Raw genomic sequence first — 24,303 nt, forward strand, 5'->3', positions numbered from 1 at the left:
AGCATATTCTCCACAGCAAAATGGTGTCTCGGAAAGAAGAAACAGAAGCTTAGTTGAAATGGGAAAAGCAATGATTAAAGCCAAAGACTTACCTCTGTGGTTCTGTGCAGAAGCAGTCGATAATGCCGCATATGTGCAGAACAGAACTCCTACAAGAGCCCTCAAAGACAAGACTCCGCTCGAAGCTTGGAACGGTACAAAACCTTCAGTGAAACACATGAAGGTATTCAGATCCATCTGCTATGTTCACATTCCTGATGAGAAGAGGAAGAAGTGGGATGATAAATCAAAAAAGGAATCTTTGTTGGCTACAGCTCCAAAACAAAGGGTTACAGGATCTACTTGCTAGAAAAAGAAAGAATTGACATCTCTAGAGACGTCATATTCAACGAAGATAGAAAATAGGACTAGAGTAAAAAGGAAGTTGTAAAAGAGTGCAGTGTTTTGATTGAAGCAGATACAAGAGAGGAGGAATCAGAACCAAACCTCAATGAATACTCAGAAGAACACACTTCTCCCATCACCGATCGAACAAGAGGCACCAGAACTCAAGGAGATAGTACAAGTCCACCCAACAGGAAAACTCGATCCATTGCAGATATCTTACTCATTGCTCCTTATGCGGATGTTGAGTACTCTGCAATAACATAAGGATGTTATAGTGGCATCGAAGAACCTGCTTTGTTCGAAGAAGCAGCTAAACATTCTGAATGGACAAAAGCCATGAAAGAAGAAATTCAGATGATAGAGAAGAATGACACATGGGAACTAGTTGAAAGACCTGCAAACAAAAATGTTTTTGGAGTGAAGTGGATATCGGTTAAAAACCGATGCAAAAGGAGATGTAGTGAGACACAAGGAGATGTGGTGAGGCACAAAGCAAGGCTTGTTGCCAAAGGATTCACTCAGCAACATGGTGTAGATTATCTAGAAACCTTTGCTCCAGTGTCAAGACACGAAACAATCAGGTTGCTTCTAGCTGTTGCTGCTCAAAAACAATGGAAATGATTCCAACTTGATGTTAAGTCTGCATGCCTTAATGGAAAGTTAGACGAGGAGATACATGCATAGCAACCTCTTGGATTCGAAGTGGCTGAAAAGAAGACTATGTACTTTGCTTACACAAAGCTCTATATGGTCTAAAGCAGGTTCCAAAAGCCTGGTACAGCAGAATAGATGAGTTCTTTCAGAGAGAAAAGTTCAAGAGAAGTGAGAATGATCATGCCTTGTATACCAAAGAGACTAATGGAAAGGTTCTTGTGGTATGCATCTATGTAGATGATCTGATAATCACCAGTGATGATGAGAACTAGGTGAATGAGTTCAAGACTGCCATGAAAAATGAGTTCAAAATGTCTGATTTGGGTTTGCTAAACTACTTTATAGGAATGGAGATTTTACAAAGCAAGGAAGGAATATCATTGTCATAAGAGGGATACGCAAAGAAGCTTTTGCAAAATTTCAACATGGAAAACAGCAAAACCATGTCCACACCACTCACTCCTCAACAACGATATCAAAACGAGGAAGATGAAGAACTGCAGATAGCAAAGTTTACCGGAGTTTAGTGGGAGGTTTGCTGTACTTAATAGCTACTCGACCTGACTTGATGTTCTCTGCTTCTTACTTGTCCAGATATTTGAAAGAGCCCAGAACTATACACCTTAAGGAGGCGAAGAGAGTGCTCAGATACATCAAAGGGACAATCAGTATAGGCATGTTCTTCAAGACTGTTGCTGAACCAAAACTAGTCGGATATTGTGACAGTGATTGGGGAGGATGCAAAGAGGATATGAAATCAACAACAGGTTATTGCTTTAGCATTGGATCAGGTATCTTCACATGGCAAACAAGCAAGCAAGATACTGTTGCTCAATCAACAGCTGAGGCTGAATACATGGCATTGTGTGCTGCTGCAAACCAAGCTCTGTGGTTAAGGCGTTTACTTGAAGACCTAAGAGTTTTCTCTCAAGAGGGAGTACCTCTCTATTGCGATAGTCAATCAGCTATAGCTATTGGGAAAAATCCAGTTCAACACAGAAGAACAAAGCATATCCAGATAAAGTATCACGTCGTGAGAGACTATGAAAGGAATAGAGACATTCAACTCAGATAGTGCAAAAGTGAAGATCAAGTAGCAGATACTTTCAAAAAAGCATTGGCGGTTCAGGCATATGAGAAGATTCGAAGTAAGCTTGGTTTGAGGGACAAAATGACAAGAGGGAGTGTTGAGTAAAAGTGTCATTTTGGACTCAAACCAAACTAAAAAAAAATTAACTAAGTAGAGATTAGTTATCAGTGCAACAGAGTTTTGAAACAGTGTTTTAAAGTAGTTGCTTTTGTTTAGATTCTAAGATGAGCAGGTCATTATCATTAGGGGTAAGGAATGTTCAGAAAGTTGTTGTGTGTGTGTTTTATATATTGCAAGTGTGTCCTTTGTATCGAAGTACGAGAAGATGAAATGAAAAACAACTTCAAGTTTTATTCTCTCAAGTTTACAAAACACAAAATGCAAAACAGAACAAAAACAGAATTCTTTGTTTGTAATACAACACAAATACCATTTAAAAATACATATATATATATATATATATATCATTGGCTTACATGTGGTAGGTTCAATGACTTCAAGGCCAAGAGATTTATGAAAAGAGCTTCATGCAAAAGAGTTGATCTGAATAGGTAGAGATAACCTCATACATGGACTTTACTTCAGCTGTGTCAAGCTTCCTTAGCTACTTCATTTATGGCTGCCATCCTAATTACTTCATTTGCGTATGATAACACCGGATTTTGACCATTTTTATGGATCACTTTAATGTCTTTTACAGGTGTTTTTACTCCATTTTCAAAGATTTTCAAAGAATTTCTATGTTTTCGGATTTTAAAAGACTTTTCAAGTAATTTGGGATAAAGAGGCACAAATTGGAACAAAAAGACTCTTTTGGATAAATGCAGACCGTCAGAACTCTCATGGAGAGACGAACACCTTCTCACCGTCTGATCACCCTCAAAATTGGACAACTTATAGAAGAATCAACCAGCTTTCAAATGCACTTGGTTTGGAGACATTCCAACAGTTGGATCTCAAGATATTCCATTAGCCTCGAGCCACTCGAAGACGGCCAGCAAGTCACGCGACCGCGGCCAACAGCCCATTCCCTGCGGTCACAAGCCTCCCGACCGCGGCCAACCACCTATTCCCCGCGGTCACGTCACTCCCGACCGCGGCCGGCTAACTCCGAACTAAAGCCCATATTTCTGAAGCCCAAAGTCATTCTCAACCTCAATTCCGGAACCCTAGAGACCATGGAGTATTGAAGACTATAAATACTTGTCATTTAGGTCATTTTTAGACACAACCCTTCATACTTTACAGAAACCCTTTTTTCTTTAGCCGTTTTTATGCGATTTTTGTAGAAGATTGTTTAAGTCCGAGTTCTTCAATAGAGAAGCTTTCTTTCATCTATTTTCTTTACTGTTTTTGATTACTTTTATTAAAACCAATGATGATGTCGACCTCAGCTATGTCTGAGTAGATCCCGAGTTGGGCTTAGGGTTCCCGAAAGGGGCTCTCATAATCGATTAAGACATCTAGGTTTATAGATCTGGGATTTCAACTTTGTTCTCTGTTTATTCTTGTTCTTATTGCATGTATGCTTGATTGATCACCTCGTATCTGATCTAGATAGTTAGTGTTGCGAAAGTTTTCATTAAGTATCAGCCCTAGAATAAAACAGGCAATTTTTCCGTAGGAGTGGAAACCTACCTGCGGCGAGATCGTGAGTATTGACGAGTCTTGTGCAGCTCTTGCGTTCTCTCCCTTCCAGGGCCAGAGTGGAAACCTACTGGTCAGGGTTGCGAGAAACAGTTGGTTATGATCACGACAGTGACGTAGTCATACCGCCGTACTCTAGCTCTAGAACCCTATATATCGATATCCGTCAATCCCAATCTATCTACCCTAGTGTTAAAACCGATTATGATCCCTGTAGAGTTCCCAAAAGCTCAGCGTTTTTAGCCATAGTTTACAAACCAATCGATTTTTACTTGCTTATTTAGATCTGCATTTCAATTGCTTTAGTTCTATATTTTGTTTGCTTTAGTTCCTTTCCATTCGATTTTTCTACTTGTTCCTTAGGATAAATTTATTTGCTTTCTTTTGTTTTAGTTTAATCCGTGAAAAACAAACAACCTCTAAAACCAATCTAGTCTAGACATAAAGTTAGAAACCGTAGAAGAATACCAGGCACACAAATCTCTGTGGATTCGATCCCTAAATACTACAACTGATTAACTGTGCATTTGCGGCTTTCATTTGTTTTTTTAAGGGTAAAACTTGTTCCCTCACGCAGTTGACACGCAATCAAGTTTTTGACGCCGTTGCCGGGGATTTGTTTTGCTGCCTTTTGTTATTTTTCTTGTTTAAAGTCATTACTAACTCTGCACAGGTAGTAAGTCTAACTTCTTTATTTTAGTGACACTACTTGGAGATTCATCTGTGAAAGTTGAGCCTTTATGATTAATAGAGTCAGAGATAGGGATGGTCCTTTATTTATTTGGTTAGGTTCAAATTTTTCATATTATGGGTTCCAAAAAAAATATCACATTGTTATTTTATAAATTTTGTTTGGGTCAGTTCTTAGAAATCATGTTTCTAGGTTTTGGTTAGGTTTTGGACATGTAATTATAACAATAAAAATGTTAAATCGAATTAATTAATTTTATTATATAAAACTGAATTTGCTAATTCAACTGATACATATTAAAATCAATTAATTTAACACATATTTTATAGTTTTAGATAGACGAAAATATAGTAAAGATTTTCTTAAAATGATTGTATCTAGTTTAGGAAGTATTTTTTCTACTATACAAGTATGTATATGTAATGCTAAGATGAATTCATATGAGAGACTAATAATAATATTTTTCCTATTACAAATCTCTCATAACTTCAGTATACGCATGCCTTTTGCAACAAATTTTTTTTTTTGAATCGAATGTAAAATTGTATTCCAAAAAAAATCGTTTTTACAATGACTGCAGCTTTAAATTAGAAATGTTACATAGAAATTTTGATTAAAATATCCCCAGCAAGGCTATGGTGGTCGAGTGGTAAACCATACTATCAGTCCATCATCGAAAGCTCGATCCTCCGTTCTCCGAATGGTGCTGATGCGATTTCGAATCACCTTGTCTATGAACTTAAGAAGTCGAGATGGCATAAGCGGATTCTCACCATGTCTGCGAGCATTACGTTCCCGCTAAATATGAAAGATCGCCGTTTGAAAAGCATACCGGAAGAGGAACTGCTCCAGGTGGTTTAGCTGAGATGTGCGAAGAAGAGGAATAAGCTCATCCCAGTTCTCTGTATATTCTGATCCTAGAAGTCGAGAGACCAGTACTCTCCAAACCTCCGATAAATACCTGCAGTCAAAAAACAGGTGCTTTCGCGATTCCTCCTCACCACTTTGACACAAAACGCAAGTCTGTGGTTGTCCAGTATTCTACTGCTTCATCCTTCCCCCGTAGACAAGCGGTTCTGAACTGCCACCCAGGTGAGAAAAGCGTATTTCAGCGTTGAGTACTTGAACCAAACACTCTTATACCAGTCTGTTTTCGGGTATCGTTGTCGAATCAAGTTCCACGTGCTCTTTGAGGCAAAAGTCTTTTTATAGTTATCCCCCGCACTTCTCCATAATGAGATATCGGTTCCAGTTCGTGCAGCTTCCTGAGAGCAAGATAGTATAAGGCACTCGATGTCGTTGAGGATTGAGGATCGGTGACGTCTTCTCCGGCGATTGTCCATTACCTCAGCGACAGTAGCCTGAAGTCTAATCCCCATATCAATCGTTCCTCTGAGCCCTGTTAGGTCCAAAATCCGATCCAATGGAGACCAATCATCGAACCAGAAATAAGTATTAGAACCATCGTTAACCTCTACCTTATGGAATCGTCGTGCCTCTTCCCTGAGCTTAAGGATTTTTTTGCAACAAATTTTGAACTTTGCATATTCTTTTATTACAAAACAAGAAGATGTGTATTGATCTATTAATTTAATAGTTTATAAGGGTCATCAATCGATGGCTTAGTGCTAATACCTATAACTCGGTTGGAAAACATGGTGACTATCACCACAGAAATGTATTTTTCTCCTCTGTGCTGTTTATCTGATCTCTCAAGACGCCAAGTGTCTTCCTTGATCATAGTCCTTACAGATAAAACACGAGTTCAAACCAGAACGATCTCTTAAATCAGATACAGAGATACTTGAATCTTCCTTGCATATCATTATACCTAATACATTTCTTCCAATCTATACGATTGGCTTATTAAAGATTTATCACGTAGGAATACACTGTGGACTTTCTTTAAACAAACTCAAACGGCGTAGCTAAAGCTAACAAAGCCAATAATCTATCTCACAACAATATGCTCTGTACTCTTCTACTTTCTACCATTCAGCTCTTCCATGAATCTGTTCAAATCATTATAAGAAGAACCTCCTTCATCCACAGCGGCTTTAGCCATCTCGCCTAGCTTCTTAGCCCATTTTCGCCTTTCCTCTGCCTCTTCTCCAGCTATCACTTCCCTCACTGCCTTATTCACTTCCTCTCTACTAATCAACTTTCCTTTTTTCACCAACTCCGTAGCTCCTACGTTCACTCCTGTTCTCAACACTTTTGTCAATAGTTTCTCGTTGTAGAACTGCTCAGCCCCCATTGGCCAAGTCACCATAGGCAGCCCCGCGGCAATGCCCTCCAAAGCCGAGTTCCATCCGCAGTGTGTCACAAACCCTCCAACCGATTTGTGGTCAAGTATCAGCACCTGCGGGGCCCACCCGCGTATGATGATCCCTTTCCCTTTCGTCCTCTCCTCGTACCCTTCAGGCAACCACTCTTCATTTTCACCTGTCCCAACCACACCATTACCAAAGTTAGATTTCATTATGGTTAGGTAATTCAAGTCCATTAAAATCCATAAACCAATAATCCTCCACTTAGATCATGATTAAACTTTTAAGTTAGACATCTTTATAAAGAGCATGGTGAGCAATAAGGGCTAATTAAAGAGGAGGAACTCATTACCTTGGTTATCATTTTTCCTAACCACCCAGATGAAATTTTGGCAAGAGGCTTCAAGACCAAAAGCGATCTCTAACAGCTGCTCGTTGGTGAAGTTAGTTCCGCTGCCAAAGGATACGTAAACCACTGAACCAGGCGTCTTAGAGTCGAGCCATTTGAGGCATTCTTGCTCATCAATGTTCGATTTTTTCCCTCTTTCGGCTTTCTCCGCAAACCCTCTATTGGATAGCGAAAGCGGACCAATATGCCAAGCTCTTTTCGCCACAAAACTACGGTAAAAATCAGCATAAGCTGGTTCCAGCTCGTAGAAGCTATTCACCAAAACACCAAAGCTATTGGACTCTGATTCCCTGACTTCTTTCATGAACTTTCCCATTGGAGTTTCTTCGCTGGCAATATTGGCTTGTTCTTCTGTGATAACTATGTCCCCTGGGAGACCAGTGATTACAAAAGGAGTAGAACTCGTAGGGACTTTCTTGTGTGGCTTATGAGTCCTCATGCTATAAGAACAACACAAGGAAAAGAAAGATGTGCCGTGGAACACAAGTCTTGGAACACCAAACTTCTCCGCGGATTCCGTCGCCCAAGGGAAGAACATATCAGCCACAAGACAGCTTGGCTTGGTTGTTTCGATGAAACTCTCCAATTGCTGTTTCATATACTTGGTAGAGAAAAGAAGCTTTAAGAACAAGTCACCTGCGTCAGGTTTTTGGTATGAGTTGATGAAGTCAACGTTCTCGCACCCTTCAGGCAGTTTAAGCTCTACACTAGGGAAATCGAAAATCTTGATTCCGATTTCGAGATCAGGGTTCTGATTCTTGAATGCTTCAATGGGTTTCTCCAAGATCTTAGAGTTGATTGGGGTTGTGATGATGGTTGATTTGGCTCCTCTGCTGGAGAACAGCTTGGCCATGTCTAGAACTGGAATCATGTGGCCTTGAGCCATGAAGGGGAAGAAACAAACATGAATCCGCTCAGAGACTTCGCTATTCATGTTTGGGTTGAAGAAACCAAATCTGGGTTTTACAGGATAAAACAAAGAAAATAAAAAGAAATGTAAATCTAAGAACTGAAAATGCCTGATCCGATCGGACAAAAACAGAGGATTTCTTGTCTGGATTGGAATTTTCTTTCTTTTTCTTGATTTCTGCGAGTTTCAGACATTCGAGATATATTAATGGAGTTTACAGGCGGTGAATCTCACATCTATACACACGTCATGTTTTACTTTTGTGTTCCCTGTTATTAGTTCGTTTAGGACTGAGTCATCTTTGGTTGGCTATAAAAAAGGGAATCGAATATGAGAACATGTGATGTCTCTCGTAGAAGCAAACTTTGACTTCTCAGTTCCGTCTTCAATTTGTTTTTTTGTTTTGAAAAACTTTCTCTTTGCAAATGTTAAATTTAGTCTAATAGATAAGAAAATGGGGAAAATCGCATAAAAAACCTCCAAAATTAAATTCACTTACACTTTAAATCTCCAAACTTTAACACTAACACATTAAACCACTGAAATTAACAAAACTAACACTTTAAATCTTGAAATTCATATCCGACGTCGCACCGAAAAAATCGATGACGAAACAATTAACTCCGTTAACAGAACAGTAAACGCCGGCGAACCTATAACCACATAGTATTTTATTTTTTCAATTTTTAAATCGAAAGTTAGATTAAAAAAAAGAAATAGGTATCCAGAAAAAATAAAAAAAAAACAGTCGACAGAAAAAATAAAAATAAAAACCATCAAAGTGAAATACCCAAATCGATTTGGGATTCTAGGGTTCATGAAGGTGTAAACAGAACCCAGAATTCATCACTCTCTGCAAATTCGAGCCTGTAAATGGTGTCACTCTCTGCGAACCCAGAACCTAGAACCCAGAATTCATCACCCATAATTGATCCTGTTACGTATGTGGCTGAGTATTACTACACACATAAACTGAGGAGCACATATTCACAGAATATCAAGCCTGTAAATGGTGATAAGCTATGGAAGCGAGTTCAGAATAAGCCTCCTATTGGAATTCCTGAGATACGAAAGCCAAGAGGAAGACCAAAGAACCGAGACATGACAAAGGAACCATTTGAAGATTTACAGAATCCGGGAAAAGCCACTCGCCATGGAAGAATACCGCATTGTAGTCGTTGTGGTCAAGCTGGTCACATCAACAGAGGATGTAAGAATGAACCTGTTGTTAATGAAGGACCAAAGAACAAGCGTGGTAGACCGAGGAAGAATCCTGCTGAGGTAAATTCTCTTGACCATTTTACTTTGGCCCTCCAATCTCTAATACGAGCACTCGGCTCTCTCGAATTCGCAGAGAGTGATGAATTCTGGGTTCTGTTTACACTTTCATGAACCCTAGAATCCCAAATCGATTTGGGTATTTCACTTCGATGGTTTTTATTTTTTTTTTTTTCTGTCGACTTTTTTTTTTTAATTTTTTCTGGACACCTATTTCTTTTTTTAATCTAATTTTCGATTTAAAAATTGAAAAAACAAAGCACCATGTGGTTATAAGTTCGCCGGCGTTTACTGTTCCGTTAACGGAGTTAACTGTTCCGTCATCGATTTTGTCGGTGCGACGTCGGATATGAATTTCAAGATTTAAAGTGTTAGTTTTGTTAATTTCGTGGTTTAATGTGTTAGCGTTAAAGTCTGAAGGTTTAAAGTGTAAGTGAATTCAACTTTGGAGGTTTTTAATGCGATTTTCCCTAAGAAAATGTATGAAATACAAAATTATTGTTTGTCGGAGCTTCTTCATAATTAATTATCAGAATTATCTAATTCTTTTTCCGACTTTTTATCCCGTTTTGATATCTGAAATGTTCTCCTAAACAACAAAATAGTTTTTTTTTGCCAAGTTTAAATTTAAAGTTTCAAAAATAGCACAAATCATTCATTATAAGAAAACATCATATATTCTTACAAAAATTCTGACGCAATATTTGGTAAGAAATTTTTATAAACAATTTCCTACGTAATTATGAGAAAAATTATAAATGATGAAAAATAGGTAAGAAATTTCCTACGAAAATAAAGCTTCAAAAAATGGTAAGATATTTCCTACCAATAACCTACCACATTTATATTTAGTCAAAATTTGAAAAAAAATGGTAGGGCCCAATTGACCGTTATACTGGTAGATATTTTGTCGAAAATTTTCTATGTATTTCCGAAGAAATATTATCTGTAGAAAAATCATAAGAATTCTATAGAAACAATTCAGACAGTTGTAAAAGTTTGTAACCGTTTATATCCATTTGAATTTTGATAGGAAATCGGTAGATATTGCACAGACAAATTTCTTATATAAAGCTTTTCTCCATTTTTACAATAACAAATTAACAATTTATTATACAAAAAACTCTCCAAAATTTTCGAAATATCTTTTAATAACAGTGATTCACAAGCCTGAATGTACAATGATAGGTGGGATTCAAGTACCGGAAAATTACAAATGAGTTTGCGATTGTGCTCACCGAATTTATCATTATAATAGTAAATTCATTAGTGTAGATAAAGTGTGTAATCACTTATATAGTCAAGGATTTATATACCGAATCACAAAGTCTGGTATTATCACAGAGAGATGTTGTGAATGAGGGTAGTACTAGTTGACTAGCTAGTGAAATAGAGAGGTTAGAAAAACCTAGAATAGCAGTAGAGAATGTAGGTGGGGTTCTGATGGTTCATGATGCGTTTATGAAAAATCACTAATCGTTTGAAGAAGATGAAAATGGAGTACAAGAACCAAATTTAAAAGCGAGGCAATTTTTTGATATCTTAGATGCAGCGACACATTCTTTATATGAAGGTTGTAAAAAAAGTCATTCTCCTTTGTCAAATGCAACAAGGATGATGAATATTAAGACATATCAGACTTTATCTCAGGATTGTGTAGCATATTGCTGATTTTGTGAAAGATCTTTTACCAGAAGATTTTTTAGCACCAGCTTCGTATTATGGGATTGAGAAGTTTGTTTCTGATCTTGGTTTGCCATATCAGATAATCCACGTTTGCATCGACAACTATACAATTTATTGGAAATCAACCGCAAAAACTACTTGACTTGTCAATTTTATGGGAAGCCTCAGTTTCAGAATACTGGTGGAGGGTTAGAGGGCCGTTTAAGCGTATGTTGTATGTGCCATTAGCAGATAGGTTCAAAAAGTTATACCAGTTGAAGCGCACTGCAGAGTCTATGAGATGGCATCAAGAGCATTTAAACAAAGGAGAAATAGTGCATCCATCTGACGCAGAGGCATAGAAACATTTTCAAACAGTTGATTGCGTGTCAACTGCGTGAGGGAACAAGTTTTACCCTTAACAAAAACAAATGAAAGCCGCAAGTGCACAGCTTATCAGTTGTAGTATTTAGGGATCGAATCCACAGAGATTTGTGTGCCTGGTATTCTTCTACGGTTTTTAACTTTATGTCTAGACTAGAACTTAAACTAAAACTAATTAAACTAGAACTAAAAGAAAGCAAATAAATCTATCCTAGAAAGCAAGTAGTAAAATATCGAACTAAGGCAATTGAAATGCAGATCTAAATAAACAAGTAAAAATCGATTGGTTTGTAAACTATGGCTAAAAATGCTGAGCTTTTGGGAACTCTAAGGGATCATAATCGGTTTTGACACTAGGGTAGATAGATTAGGATTGACGGTATGGATATATAGGGTTCTAGACCTAGTGTACAGCGGTATGACTACGTCACTGTCGTGATCATAACCAACTGTTTCTCGCAACCCTGACCAGTAGGTTTCCACTCTGACCCTGGAAGGGAGAGAACGCAAGAGCTGCACAAGACTCGTCAATACTCACGATCTCACCGCAGGTAGGTTTCCACTCCTACGGAAAAATCACCTGTTTCATTCTAGGGCTGATACTTAATGAAAACTTTCGCAACACTAACTATCTAGATCAGATACTAGGTGATCAATCAAGCATACATGCAATAAGAACAAGAATAAACAGAGAACAAAGTTGAAATCCCAGATCTATAAACCTAGATGTCTTAATCGATTATGAGAGCCCCTTTAGGGAACCCTAAGCCCAACTCGGGATCTACTCAGACATGGCTGAGGTCGACATCATCATTGATTTTAATAAAAGTAATCAAAAACAGTAAAGAAAAGAGATGAAGAAAGCTTCTCTATTGAAAAACTCGGACTTGAACAATCTTCTACAAAAATCGCATAAAAACGGCTAAAGGAAAAAGGGTTTCTGTAAAGTATGAAGGGTTGTTCCTAAAAACGACCTAAATGACAAGTATTTATAGTCTTCAATACTCCATGGTCTCTAGGGTTCCGGAATTGAGGCTGAGAATGACTTTGGGCTTCAGAAATATGGGCTTTAGTTCGGAGTTTGACGGCCGCGGTCGGGAGTGACGTGACCACGGGGAATAGGCGGTTGGCCGTGGTCGGGAGGCTTGTGACCGTGGGAAATGGGCTGTTGGCCGCGGTCGCGTGACTTGCTGGCCATCTTCGAGTGGCTCCGGGGCTAATGGAATATCTTGAGATCCAACCGTTGGAATGTCTCCAAACCAAGTGCATTTGAAAGCTGGTTGATTCTTCTATAAGTTTTCCAATTTTGAGGGTGATCAGACGGTGAGAAGATCTTCGTCTCTCCATGAGAGTTCTGACGGTCTGCATTTATCCAAAAGAGTCTTTTTGTTCCAATTTGTGCCTTTTTATCCCAAATTACCTGAAAAGTCTTTTAAAATCCGAAAACATAGAAATCCTTTGAAAACCTTTGGAAATGGAGTAAAAACACCTGTAAAAGATATTAAAGTGATCCATAAAAATGGTCAAAATCCGGTGTTATCAACTCCCCCAGACTTAGTCTTTTTTTTGTCCTCAAACAAAACAAAGGCTAAATCTCGGCCAGAGGTTTGAAAACGCAGGAACTAAACAAAATCTCAGAGACCAAACTTCTAGACCAATATCAATCAGTATGTATCAATCGGGAATAGCATAGAAAATTCTCACTAGCAATAAAGGCATAACTAGTCCGTTAATCCGTCATGCGGAAATCTATGCACTAAGATCTAACTTCCAGTCAACTAGCTCTTAACATTCATTAAAAATCTCGGTGGTTATCATCAAAGAAAGTCTAGGCAAGGCAATCTAGGCTAGGTGTCAAAAAGGTTATTCTAGGGGTATGGCTTAAAGTGTTTACGGGTTACCTGAAGATCTGGAGAATGCAAGATATTATGCAAAACCGCAAGAGAAAGTGAAGCTGTTGGTATCCACAGTTTTCAGTCACTTTCTTCTTGCCGTAGATTACTGGTCTTCTTCCTCAGGTTCTCTCCTAACTCCCCCAGACTTAGATTTTTGTAAATCTTTCAAAAAAGTAGCTCTATAAATGCTTAGTAGATGCTTCTTGCTCCACAAATTTCGACAATCTAAGACTCATTAGGCTTTTTGTTTCCCTCTCTCTTTTCATTCGTTTTTTTTTTAAGAGAGGAACACATTTAGATATAGAGTCTTAGAGAGCACGAAAATACCAGTTAATATCTGTCTTGTAAAGCTTTATGTGGTTTCTGATACTCTTCCTTCCCAATTCCATTCAGTCTCCTTTGTGAGTGACTGAAAACTGCGTCGCTCCTCTTCTCTCCGACGTTTTTGCACATATCTGCTGATATAAACTAAAGAGAGAATGCATGAGTATTGAAAACAATGGTTTGGATTTAGGGTATGGTACCAGATAAAGATAAACTGGTCATCTAGGACGACGAAGAGTGGTAAAAGTGAGGGTAAAAGACGTCCTAGATGTGTATGTCGATGCCTGCTTAAAATCAATGATGAGAAAATTAGATATCAATATTAAGGTCAAATAAAATGAGCTAGTATATCCTGTCAGAAAGAATCTCCATGAATAGAAGTCCTCTGGTGGGAGCTCGTAGTGCAAGTACTCTAGCTACCGTCTAGTCTAGTGCTAACCACAAATGAGCTATCATGCATAGTGTAGAAGTGTGCAGGTCTAAATCATCATAGTTTTGTGTCAAACATTCCTGAAAAATACTTAATGTCGAATAGGTTACATATTAAAATTAAAAAAGTGCTTGAAATTTAAAAGCAAAAGCAAGAAAATGATTAGTACGGATAGACATCCTCCCCCAGACTTAAATCACACTGTCCCCAGTGTGAAAAAGTTGGTGAGAAAATGGTGAATAGAAGCGAAATAAAATAAGATAAAAGAAAAGAAAATGATGGTAGAACCGTGATGGTAGTGAAGTGCTGATACATCACTCATCCTCCGATGTGTCTGCAGCGAACTGGTGCTGCTCCTGTAGGAAGGTGACAACGCGTTCAAAGCGTCGTCCCTGTCTCTCAACTCTGCGCTCCAGATCAGAATGTGTGTGCGATGATGTCGATGATGAGGTGTGGCCGGTCGAAACAGATGGCTGAAGGTGAGCACGGGCCGCAGCTGCATCGCGTTTTGCCTTGGCCACTATGTATTGGCCAATGGTGAATGGTAGACGAGGTACAGATGGCAGAAAATCATCGGGTTCCAGAGTCCATCGCGGACGTCCTCCGTTACACAATCTCGCAACCATGTAAATCATGCTCACCTTTACCATGTTCTGTGCTATGATCCAGGCAAAGCAGGCAAGTCGTGGGTCGTCCATAAATGGCATCTGAAGTGTAATGAGCTCGGTCTTCAAAACACATCCCATGTTGGCTCTAGAGAAAATCGTGTGTGCTAAGAGTTTGTGCACAACTCTCACTGCTGGATGAGTAAGAAGAGCTGACTTGGATCTCCCGCTATAATAGACTCCATGACCCATCTCTCTCCACAAGTTAAAATCGGGTTCATCTTCAAGTTAAATGCTATCGGTGTATGGAAGCTTAAGAGCCTCACAAAGTTCAGAAATGGTGAGCGAGTAAGGCTGTCCGCGGATAGAGAATGACAAGATGCCATTTGATGCTCTGGGTTCCTCCTCTTCGTGTGGTGGAGTGTAATAGTTGCTAAGAACTCGCGGACTAGCTCAGGATAAGTCGGAAGGTTCAGCTCCATGTAGGGTCTCAGCTTAAGTGCATTGATGTACCAGATTACATCTTCTCTGATTCCAAGCATCTTAAGTGTATGATAATCAATGCAAGGCGTGGGTTTGATGTTCAGCTTCTTGAAACATCTTGCATAGTCCACTCTTGGGTTTATCTCCTTGCCAATGTATCGAATCTGTGGTGGCTCAGGAGCTGCTCGTGTTTCTCTTGAGTGCTGGAGCAATCTCATCACATAGTTTCTTCTTCTCGGTCTGGCTTGGTTCAGCATGTACTCTCCTAGAGTAGCATCATCGGGAATATCCTCAGAGCTGTCACCAGTGCAACGGCTTCTTCGGGATCTGGTGTGTTCCATTTTTTCTGCAAAACGAAATGATTCTTGGAAAAATTGTGAATATGGATGCTGAGTTTAACACATTAAGATCAGTCATACTAATACTAGTATAAAGAGATTAATTAAAACCATAAGCAAGCAGAATTGACATTAAATCAAAGAAATCGAATAGTTCTTGACTAGATTCAGATCTTTGATGTTCAACATAGAAATCTTCTAAAATCGGTTTTAATGAGAAATTTCCATGTCAAACCTATAGGTTACCTAATACTAATCACTAATCACACAAGACTTAATCAGATTCATCAATTTTGCTGTTCCAAATTTGATTTTTATAAAGCATGTAGAATCCAAATTTCAAAAATCTCAATTCCTCTTAAGCTAGATGTTAAAATCGATTTTTAGATAACCTAAAAGGATAATCTATTGTTCTTAAGCTATTTACACCATCAATAAACCAAGATTTGGGCTTTTTAAGAAAACCCTAAGTTCTAAAATCAATTAAAAATGGCGAGTTTGAGCTTCATACCTTGCTGGAAAGAGAGATTTGATGACAGAATTGAAATCAGCTTTGAAAAAGAGTGAGGTTTGGGCCAAGAATCTCTTAAAAAGCTCAAGAATTGAAAAAATGTTCTATCTCCTAAATCTCCAAGTCTTTTGGAAGAAAAGAGAAGAAGGAGTTTTGATCCAAAAAGTGCATTTCTTTTCTTTAAAAAGCGTTTTTATAGCAAAAACGGAAAATTTCCGAGAATTTTTATGTTTATGGGAACTTACTTTTCTTGTCTTGCACGCAAAAGAGGTTTAAAACTTACGGAAAATCTTAACGTGCTTTACCGGGAATACTCCAGAAGTCACCGGGAGTCTCGGGAACTTTCAAAAAGCGGCGGAAATCCGCGCTCCCATCTCAACGACCAACGGCCGAGGTCAGGAGACGCGTGACCGCGGTGATTGAGGGCTTGGCCGCGGTCACATTCATGGTGCCGCAGTCGATGCTCCCTTGGCCGCGAGTCGGTTGGTCGCGACCGCGGCTCTTTCTCCTGCGTCTTTGTCCAACTTTCTGGTCTTTGCCGGGCCGAGCAGCTAAAAACCTACCCTTTTCTTCTTGGTTTTTCTAATTTTTTGATTTTTTTGTGTGTTTGTTTTATAAAACATCTGAAACTTAAAAGGAAAAGAAAACATAAATTGTAAAAAGGAAAAGAAAACTAAAAGAAAGAGTACCTAAATGGGTTGCCTCCCATAAAACGCTTTTGTTTTAAGTCGTTTAGCTCGACGTAGGCATGAAGAATCAGGCTGACTCCACTTGATGTGCCCATATCACTTCCGGTCGCTGGAGGTTTTACTTCTTCTCCTTGAGCAGCTGTCTTCTTTCTTTTACTCTTCTTTCGGACTTTAACATTGTTTAAAACCCTTTTTGTGTTTTCGATTAGCTCATGGATTTGGTCCTCACTAGTTTCTGTTGCATCTGGTGGAATGATGATCTTGATCTTCGCAAAAGCTTTAAGCTTCTCTTTTTCTTTCTCTTTGGGCATGTTTTCCTTGCTTGGAAAATCGTCTAAGATAGTCGGGTAGTACCTTCTGCGATCCACATTGAGGAAAACAGCATGCCGGTTTGCGTGATCGATTACTGCTCCTACGGTAGCTAGGAATGGTCTCCCGAAAATGAGTGGCCTCTCCTTGTCTTTATCCATTTCCAGGACTTGGAAATCTGCTGGAACAATCTTGTCTCCCACTATAACTTGTAGATCATGAATCGCCCCTTCAGTATCTTTTTGAGATGAATCTCCAAAAATAACTTTAACCGTCGATGTCCTTAAGGTTTTTATGCCCAATTTTTCGGCAAATGTCTTCGACATAATGTTGACATTGGCTCCGGAATCGCACAGGCAGTCTGTGAATTTGATTCCTGAAATGAAACATTGGAAAACAAAACGTCCCGGATCGTCGGCTTTTGTAAGCCTTTGAAACGGTGATCGTTGAGGTACCTTAAATGGCGGCTGCTTGGCATCGACATCCTTGTAAAGTGGTACAAAGATTGGGGTTTCTTCTTTCTTTCCATCGATTTTGGCCTCTTCTTCGGGCAATGTGGTTATGGCGTTGCAAAACCTCTTAGGGTTATCTTCAACTCTTCCTGGAAGAACTCCACTTTGCCTCTTCATAGAGTCGGCTGTTTGGGCGACTTGCACGTCTAGCTTTTTGACGTGCGAAGATAAAGATTCGAACTTACCGTTCAGATCATTGTACATGCAGTTGACTTTCACGTTCACGTCTTTAGATGCTTTTTCGTTCGTCATAACGAGCTGTTGGATGGACTGTTCAAGTCTACCGATTTGTGAAGCTAGCTGGTTCATCGTGACTCCCTGCTGTTGTACAAATTGATTGTTAAAACCCGTACCTTGGTAGTTATATGGCTGTTGCGGTTGATATGGTACTATTCCTCCGAAGTTTCCAACTTGAAACTTGTTTTGGAAGGATTTTTGCTGAGGTGGGTAGTACTGATCTTGAGGATTCTCCACATTTGGATTCCGGTAAGAGAGATTGTTGTAATTTGCATTCCGGAAGTTGTTGTTGAAGCCATTGTTGGAACGATTTTGATATGGCACCAGTGCTCCTACATAGTTCACATCTTCTTCTTGAAAGGCCTGATTAATGTGATCAATATCACTAAGTCCTTTATCTTCTGCGCCATTGTTGGTCTCACAAGCATGGATTGGGCATTTGTTGCTCTTCAGAAGCTGGCTCATCATGTTCTTCAACTCGGTTATCTCCTTATTGTCTGTTCCGGCTTGCTTCATCGATCGATCGTATTCGGGACAATCATTTCTATCGGCTTGAGCCAAATTTTCGATGAGGGCTCTTCCTTGGGCTATCGTCTTTTGTCCAAAATCTCCATTGCTAGCTGTATCAAGTGAAAGTTTGTATTTTGGTTGCAAACCTCGGTAAAATGTGCTTAGCAGGCTTGATCCATGAAATCCATGGTGAAGGCAATCACGTTCATACTCCTTAGAACGTTCTCAGGCTTCATAGAAAGATTCAGTTGGCCCTTGTTGAAAGTTTGAGATCTTTGTTCTCAGCTGATTCGACCTTGACTTAGTATAGAAGTGGTTCAAGAAAGCAGTTTTACATTCTTCCCAATTAGTAATTGATCCTGCAGGCAAAGATTTCAACCAACGGTGAGCTTTATCTGCTAATGAAAAAGGGAACAACTTACACTTTAAATAGTCTGGTGGAACTTGGTTTGTTCTCATCATGCTGCAGATCTCTTCAAAGAGCTCGATATGGTCCATTGGGTGTTCAGAAGGAACTCCATGGAATTGGTTTTGCTTCACCAATGAGATGATTTGAGGCTTGACTTCAAACTCATTCCGGTTCGGAAATGGAACTTGAATTGCAGATCGGTTCTGAAAATTTTGAGTAGGTGCATCAAAATCAGCTATGCGATGGTTCCTGGCTTGTCTTCGGTGTTGATTTGCTTGCTGCACAGGGCGGTTAACGCGTCCATTTGGCTGCATCCCTTGGTGGTCACCATCGGCTGCATTGATGGGTGCATTAAGGTCTTCACGCTCTTCTCTCTCGCGGTTCTGGTGGTTTCTTGGAGGAACCTCATCCTCCTCTCCATCTTGTCGAGCATGATCACCTCCTCTGTGATCATTCTCTTCATTTTCTCCATGTTCGGACCCGTCTTGGTCCATATTTAAAGATCGGTTAATAGGATCTCTAGGCTGGTCGTCGTTGGCCATTCCTTGTGTTCGTCTAAGTCTTCGAAGTTCTCTTTCGTGTCTGTCTATCTCGTCTAGAATTTTAATGTTTTCTACAGGTCTGCGCCTGGTATTCATGCAATTCAGAGAAGAACAAAAGAAGGGAAAGATAATTCAGCAAAACTTTAAGAAAGAACTAGAGATCAGGTGTCTAGAACAAAAGTTAAAACAAGAAAAATAGCAAAAGGCAGCGAAACAAATCCCCGGCAACCACGCCAAAAACTTGATGTCGTGTCAACTGCGTGAGGGAACAAGTTTTACCCTTAACAAAAACAAATGAAAGCCGCAAGTGCACAGCTAATCAGTTGTAGTATTTAGGGATCGAATCCACAGAGATTTGTGTGCTTGGTATTCTTCTACGGTTTTTAACTTTATGTCTAGACTAGATTGGTTTTTAAAGGTTGGTTGTTTGTCACGATTTAAATTAAAACAAAAGAAAGTAAATAAATTTATCCTAGAAAGCAAGTAGAAAAATCGAATGGAAAGCAAGTAAATATCAAACTAAGGCAATTGAAATGCAGATCTAAATAAACAAATAAAAATCGATTGGTTTGTAAACTATGACTAAAAACGCTGAGCTTTTGGGAACTCTAAGGGATCATATTCGGTTTTAACACTAGGGTAGATAGATTGGAATTGACAGAAATCGATATATAGGTGGTTCTAGAGCTAGAGTACGGCAGTATGACTACGTCACTGTCGTGATCATAACCAACTGTTTCTCGCAACCCTGACCAGTAGGTTTCCACTCTGGCCCTAGAAGGGAGATAACGCAAGAGCTGCACAAGACTCGTCAATACTCACGATCTCACCGCAGGTAGGTTTCCGCTCCTACTGAAAAATCGCGTGTTTCATTCTAGGGCTGATACTTAATGAAAACTTTCGCGACACTAACTATCTAGATCAGATACTAGGTGATCAATCAAGCATACATGCAATAAGAACAAGAATAAACAGAGAACAGGTCGAAATCCCAGATCTATAAACCTAGATGTCTTAATCGATTATGAGAGCCCCTTTCGGGAACCCTAAGCCCAACTCGGGATCTACTCAGACATGGCTGAGGTCGACATCATCATTGGTTTTAGTAAAAGTAATCAATAACAGTAAAGAAAATAGATGAAGAAAGCTTCTCTATTGAAGAACTCGGACTTGAACAACCTTCTACAAAAATCGCATAAAAACGGCTAAAGGAAAAGGGTTTCTGTAAAGTATGAAGGGTGGTGTCTAAAAACGACCTAAATGACATGTATTTATAGTCTTCAATACTCCATGGTCTCTAGGGTTCCGGAATTGAGGCTGAGAATGACTTTGGGCTTCAGAAATATGGGCTTTAATTCGAAGCTTGATGGCCGCGGTCGGGAGTGACGTGACCGCGGGGATTTGGTGGTTAGCCGCGGTCGCGTGTCTTGCTGGCCGTCTTCGAGTGGCTCCGGGGCTAATAGAATATCTTGAGATCCAACCGTTGGAATATCTCCAAACCAAGTGCATTTGAAAGCTGGTTGATTCCTCTATAAGTTTCCAATTTTGAGGGTGATCAGACGGTGAGAAGGTCTTCGTCTCTCCATGAGAGTTCTGACGGTCTGCATTTATCCAAAAGAGTCTTTTTGTTCCAATTTGTGCCTCTTTATCCCAAATTACCTGAAAAGTCTTTTAAAATCTGGAAACATAGAAATCCTTTGAAAACCTTTGAAAATGGAGTAAAAACACATGTAAAAGATATCAAAGTGATCCATAAAAATGGTCAAAATCTGGTGTTATCAGTAATTAGTAGAATAAGCTCACAATCTCAAAAATACTAGAACAATCTTGCTTTTTGAAAAATCCCGACTTTACTCTTCGGACGCTTTGGTTAAAAAAACGCAATTACGAGAACGCCATTATTATTTAATTTCCATGTCAGCAGGAAAAATAACACGCTAAAAAATAAGCTTACCATCGTTAATGGTAGAGATATTTATGTTGATAGACTTAAACGTTTGTGGGTAGATATATTATCCGTTGATAGATTTGTGTAAATGTTGATAGATTTGTAAAATGTTGATAGATGTTTTTTTGGTAGACTTATTGGTAGATATAAACGTGAAGGTAGATTTGATTTTGGTAGACTTATTGGTAAACATGAAGGTAGATTTGATTTTGTTGGTAGATATAATATTTTGTTGATAGAATTTTTGTTACGTAAGGTAGATTTATTTCGATTTGGTAGATATAATGATGGAAAGTTGACTTTGGTTGACGAAATTGGTAGAGTTATTTACCTTTTGAAGTAGATTTATTTTAGTAAAAATAGACTTATTTTTGAAAAATATAAATTTACTACTAGAGATTTAGATTCATAGTGATAAATTTATTTGTGTATATGGTAGATTTAAAAACGCGTAGTAGATTTGCTATTGCGAAGTAGATTTGTTTTCTGAGTGATAGACTTATACTTACATTTTTGAACATGAGATTTGTTTTATGAGTGATAGATATATTAGACAATGTAATAGAGATATTTGGTGGTGGTATATTTATTTTTCCAAAAATAGATTTTTGGGTAATATAGTAGATTTATTTTTCATTTTGGAGCATTGATGTTGATAGAGTTCTGTGAAAATTGGTAGACTTTTTAAGAATTAGTAGACTTATAAAACTTGATAGAGTTATTTTCCTGCACTTGAAGGTAGACTTATTGATACAAAATTACTTTTTTGTCCAGCAGTTATTACCGAATTTCCTACATTCAACCACCGCATTAACTACATCTAGGGTAGCCGCCCTTAAGTGTTCGTCGATGATTTCCCTTGTATCAGATGCTCTCTTGATGTTGTATCTCTTTCTTCTAACATGTCTTCTTCATGCATGGTGGATATATTTCTTGTTTGTGGGAAATGGGAATTCGCAAAAACTCGTTATGTGTTCTTGGTGGATAAGAGATATGGAAGTCCAGCATATGAAAATATATGGTAGATTTAATATCTTGTGAATGATAGATTTATTTTCAACGATAGACTTATGTATATTTTCTATATACAGGAAAGAGTAGAAGGTGTTAAGCAACTAGCAGTGCAAGAGATTGACGAGCATTTGGCACAGGTTACCGGTGTCTCATCCTTACATGTAGTCAATTTGGAAAGACGAACGTGTACATGTCGATGTTTTGACATCGATAAAATACCGTACGTCCATGCCGTTGCAGCAGCTGAGGCTAAAAAGGATTTCCGCATCAGTCTAGCCCATCCTTACTATGGAATAGTTATGCCAAGAGATATTAGGTTATCTGTACCTGAAGATATAGCTAAAAATGTCTGTCTGCCACCTTAGGTGCGTCAGCAACCAGGGAGGCCTAAGAAATCACAAATGAAAAGTGCTTTAGAGAAAGCTATGCAGAAGAAACGTCCAAGGAAAGAGCACATGTGTTCTACATGTGGCCAAGGAGGCCATAATCGTGCTACATGCCCATCATGAACTATTTTGATCAATCGTGTGTAATTTGTATGTTTGTTGTTGTTTGAACTCTTTTACTTCATAAATCATCATATGAACACATTAATAAGAGTGTTTTAAATTAGTCATAAATACCATACATAACTAAACGAAAAGTTAACCATACATAAGAACAAGTGTACCATACATAACAAACTAACAAGTTTACCATACATAAGAACAAGTGTAACATACATAACAAACTAACAAGATTACCATACATAAGAACAAGATAATAAGTCTACTTAACAGAATAAGAAGTCTATCATGCTACGAATAGTTACCAGTTTATCTCTCTACTGAAGAGATATGAAATGGCAGCAAACACAACCATAATAGCCGGAATCAAATACCCATCACTTCGGACGGCGTAAAGCTCCTTCAGGCCAGCAATTTCGCGTTCAAGCTGGCTTATCTGTACTCGTACAAACTGAACCTCAGTGGTCTACCACCGATTAAAGCAGGATTCAAGAGACAGTAAGATAATCAACCATATAAATATGTGTACCATAATTTAACAACTCTACCACTTTCTAAATAAATCTACCATAAATAAACAACTCCACCACATTATAAATAAACAACTCTACCACATTCTAATTTAACAACTCTACCACATTCTAATTTAACAACTCTACCCTACGTAAGCAAATAACTCTACCAAATATATAAACAAGTCTACCAGTAAGAAAATAACTCTACCTCTTCACTGCCAACTGGTTGGCTATGAACTGGTGAATCAGGTGTGAACTCCAAATATAACCCTTACATGAGAGTTTAAGAATTTGTCCTATTGCGCATCGGTTCATCACATCATTGTAGACATCAAGCCCAACACCAGCGGTCAGCTTGCCGAATACATTCAGGTGGCAGCCATAGTTAAAGTTATGCTCTTGTAAGGGAGACTTCCCTAGCCGATACAATCTTGGAGGATATGCGTTAGAGTTGCTAGCTGAAGCCATCTGTTCACAAAACCAAATATTCAACACAAGTCCATACATACGAAAACAAGTCTTCCGCTATCATAAACAACTTAATTCTTAAGAATTAAAAACAAGTCTACCATATAGTTCTTTCTACTAAACAAGTATACCATATCTATACTAACAAATCTACCAAACATAAGTAATAATTTTACCATACCAATTGAACATAAACAATTGACAAATTTCTATTGCAAATGAAATCAAACCAATCAATCTCAAACAAACAACTCTACTACATTATATATAATTATAATATTTACGAGACATATGTAATAACTCTACCATAAACGACAAATAACTCTATTATATACTACAAATTACTCTACCACAGATGTGTATAATTTTTGGGAGAATTTTTGATACAACAAATTATAAACCTCACCGGAAAACTCTTCGACGCTCGTTGGTTCACAAATCCTTCGACGAAACCACCGCCGAAAAATGCTTGCTGCAACACAAAAAAAAATTAGGGTTACAAAACTTCCCTTTAATCTTCTCCTGGTTGTCGTCCCCGACAGAAACATCCATGGTGAAGAACAAGATTTCAAAAAATGAAACAAAAACTTTTGGAATTACTGTAAAATGAACCAAATATTAAAATGATGCTTACCAGAGACACAGAACCCGCCGATAAGAAGAACGGAAGAAG

At 38.6% G+C, this 24,303-nt stretch overlaps 2 protein-coding genes and 1 non-coding gene across 3 annotated transcripts; 2 read left to right on the forward strand and 1 right to left on the reverse strand.

The window, feature by feature from the left end:
• Nucleotides 1-6,222: 6,222 nt before the first annotated feature.
• LOC18025879 (UDP-glycosyltransferase 73B5) lies at nt 6,223-8,324 on the reverse strand. The gene is made up of 2 exons (XM_006409486.2): nt 7,092-8,324; nt 6,223-6,914 (listed from the first exon to the last, which is right to left on the reverse strand). The coding sequence occupies exons 1-2, from the start codon at nt 8,080-8,082 to the stop codon at nt 6,451-6,453; spliced, it is 1,455 nt and encodes a 484-aa protein (XP_006409549.1). The 5' UTR covers nt 8,083-8,324; the 3' UTR covers nt 6,223-6,450.
• Nucleotides 8,325-8,790: 466 nt separating this feature from the next.
• On the forward strand, nt 8,791-22,783 carry LOC112089879. Its single transcript, XM_024160720.1, has 2 exons — nt 8,791-9,339; nt 22,219-22,783. Exons 1-2 carry the CDS (start codon nt 8,932-8,934, stop codon nt 22,504-22,506), a joined length of 696 nt encoding a protein of 231 aa, XP_024016488.1. The 5' UTR covers nt 8,791-8,931; the 3' UTR covers nt 22,507-22,783.
• On the forward strand, nt 18,410-18,515 carry LOC112090112. The gene has a single exon (XR_002901467.1). It is a non-coding gene; the product is annotated as a small nucleolar RNA R71 (small nucleolar RNA).
• Nucleotides 22,784-24,303: the final 1,520 nt, after the last annotated feature.

The sequence above is a fragment of the Eutrema salsugineum genome, unplaced genomic scaffold, assembly GCF_000478725.1.
Source record: "Eutrema salsugineum unplaced genomic scaffold, Eutsalg1_0 scaffold_11, whole genome shotgun sequence".
Lineage (NCBI taxonomy): Eukaryota > Viridiplantae > Streptophyta > Magnoliopsida > Brassicales > Brassicaceae > Eutrema > Eutrema salsugineum.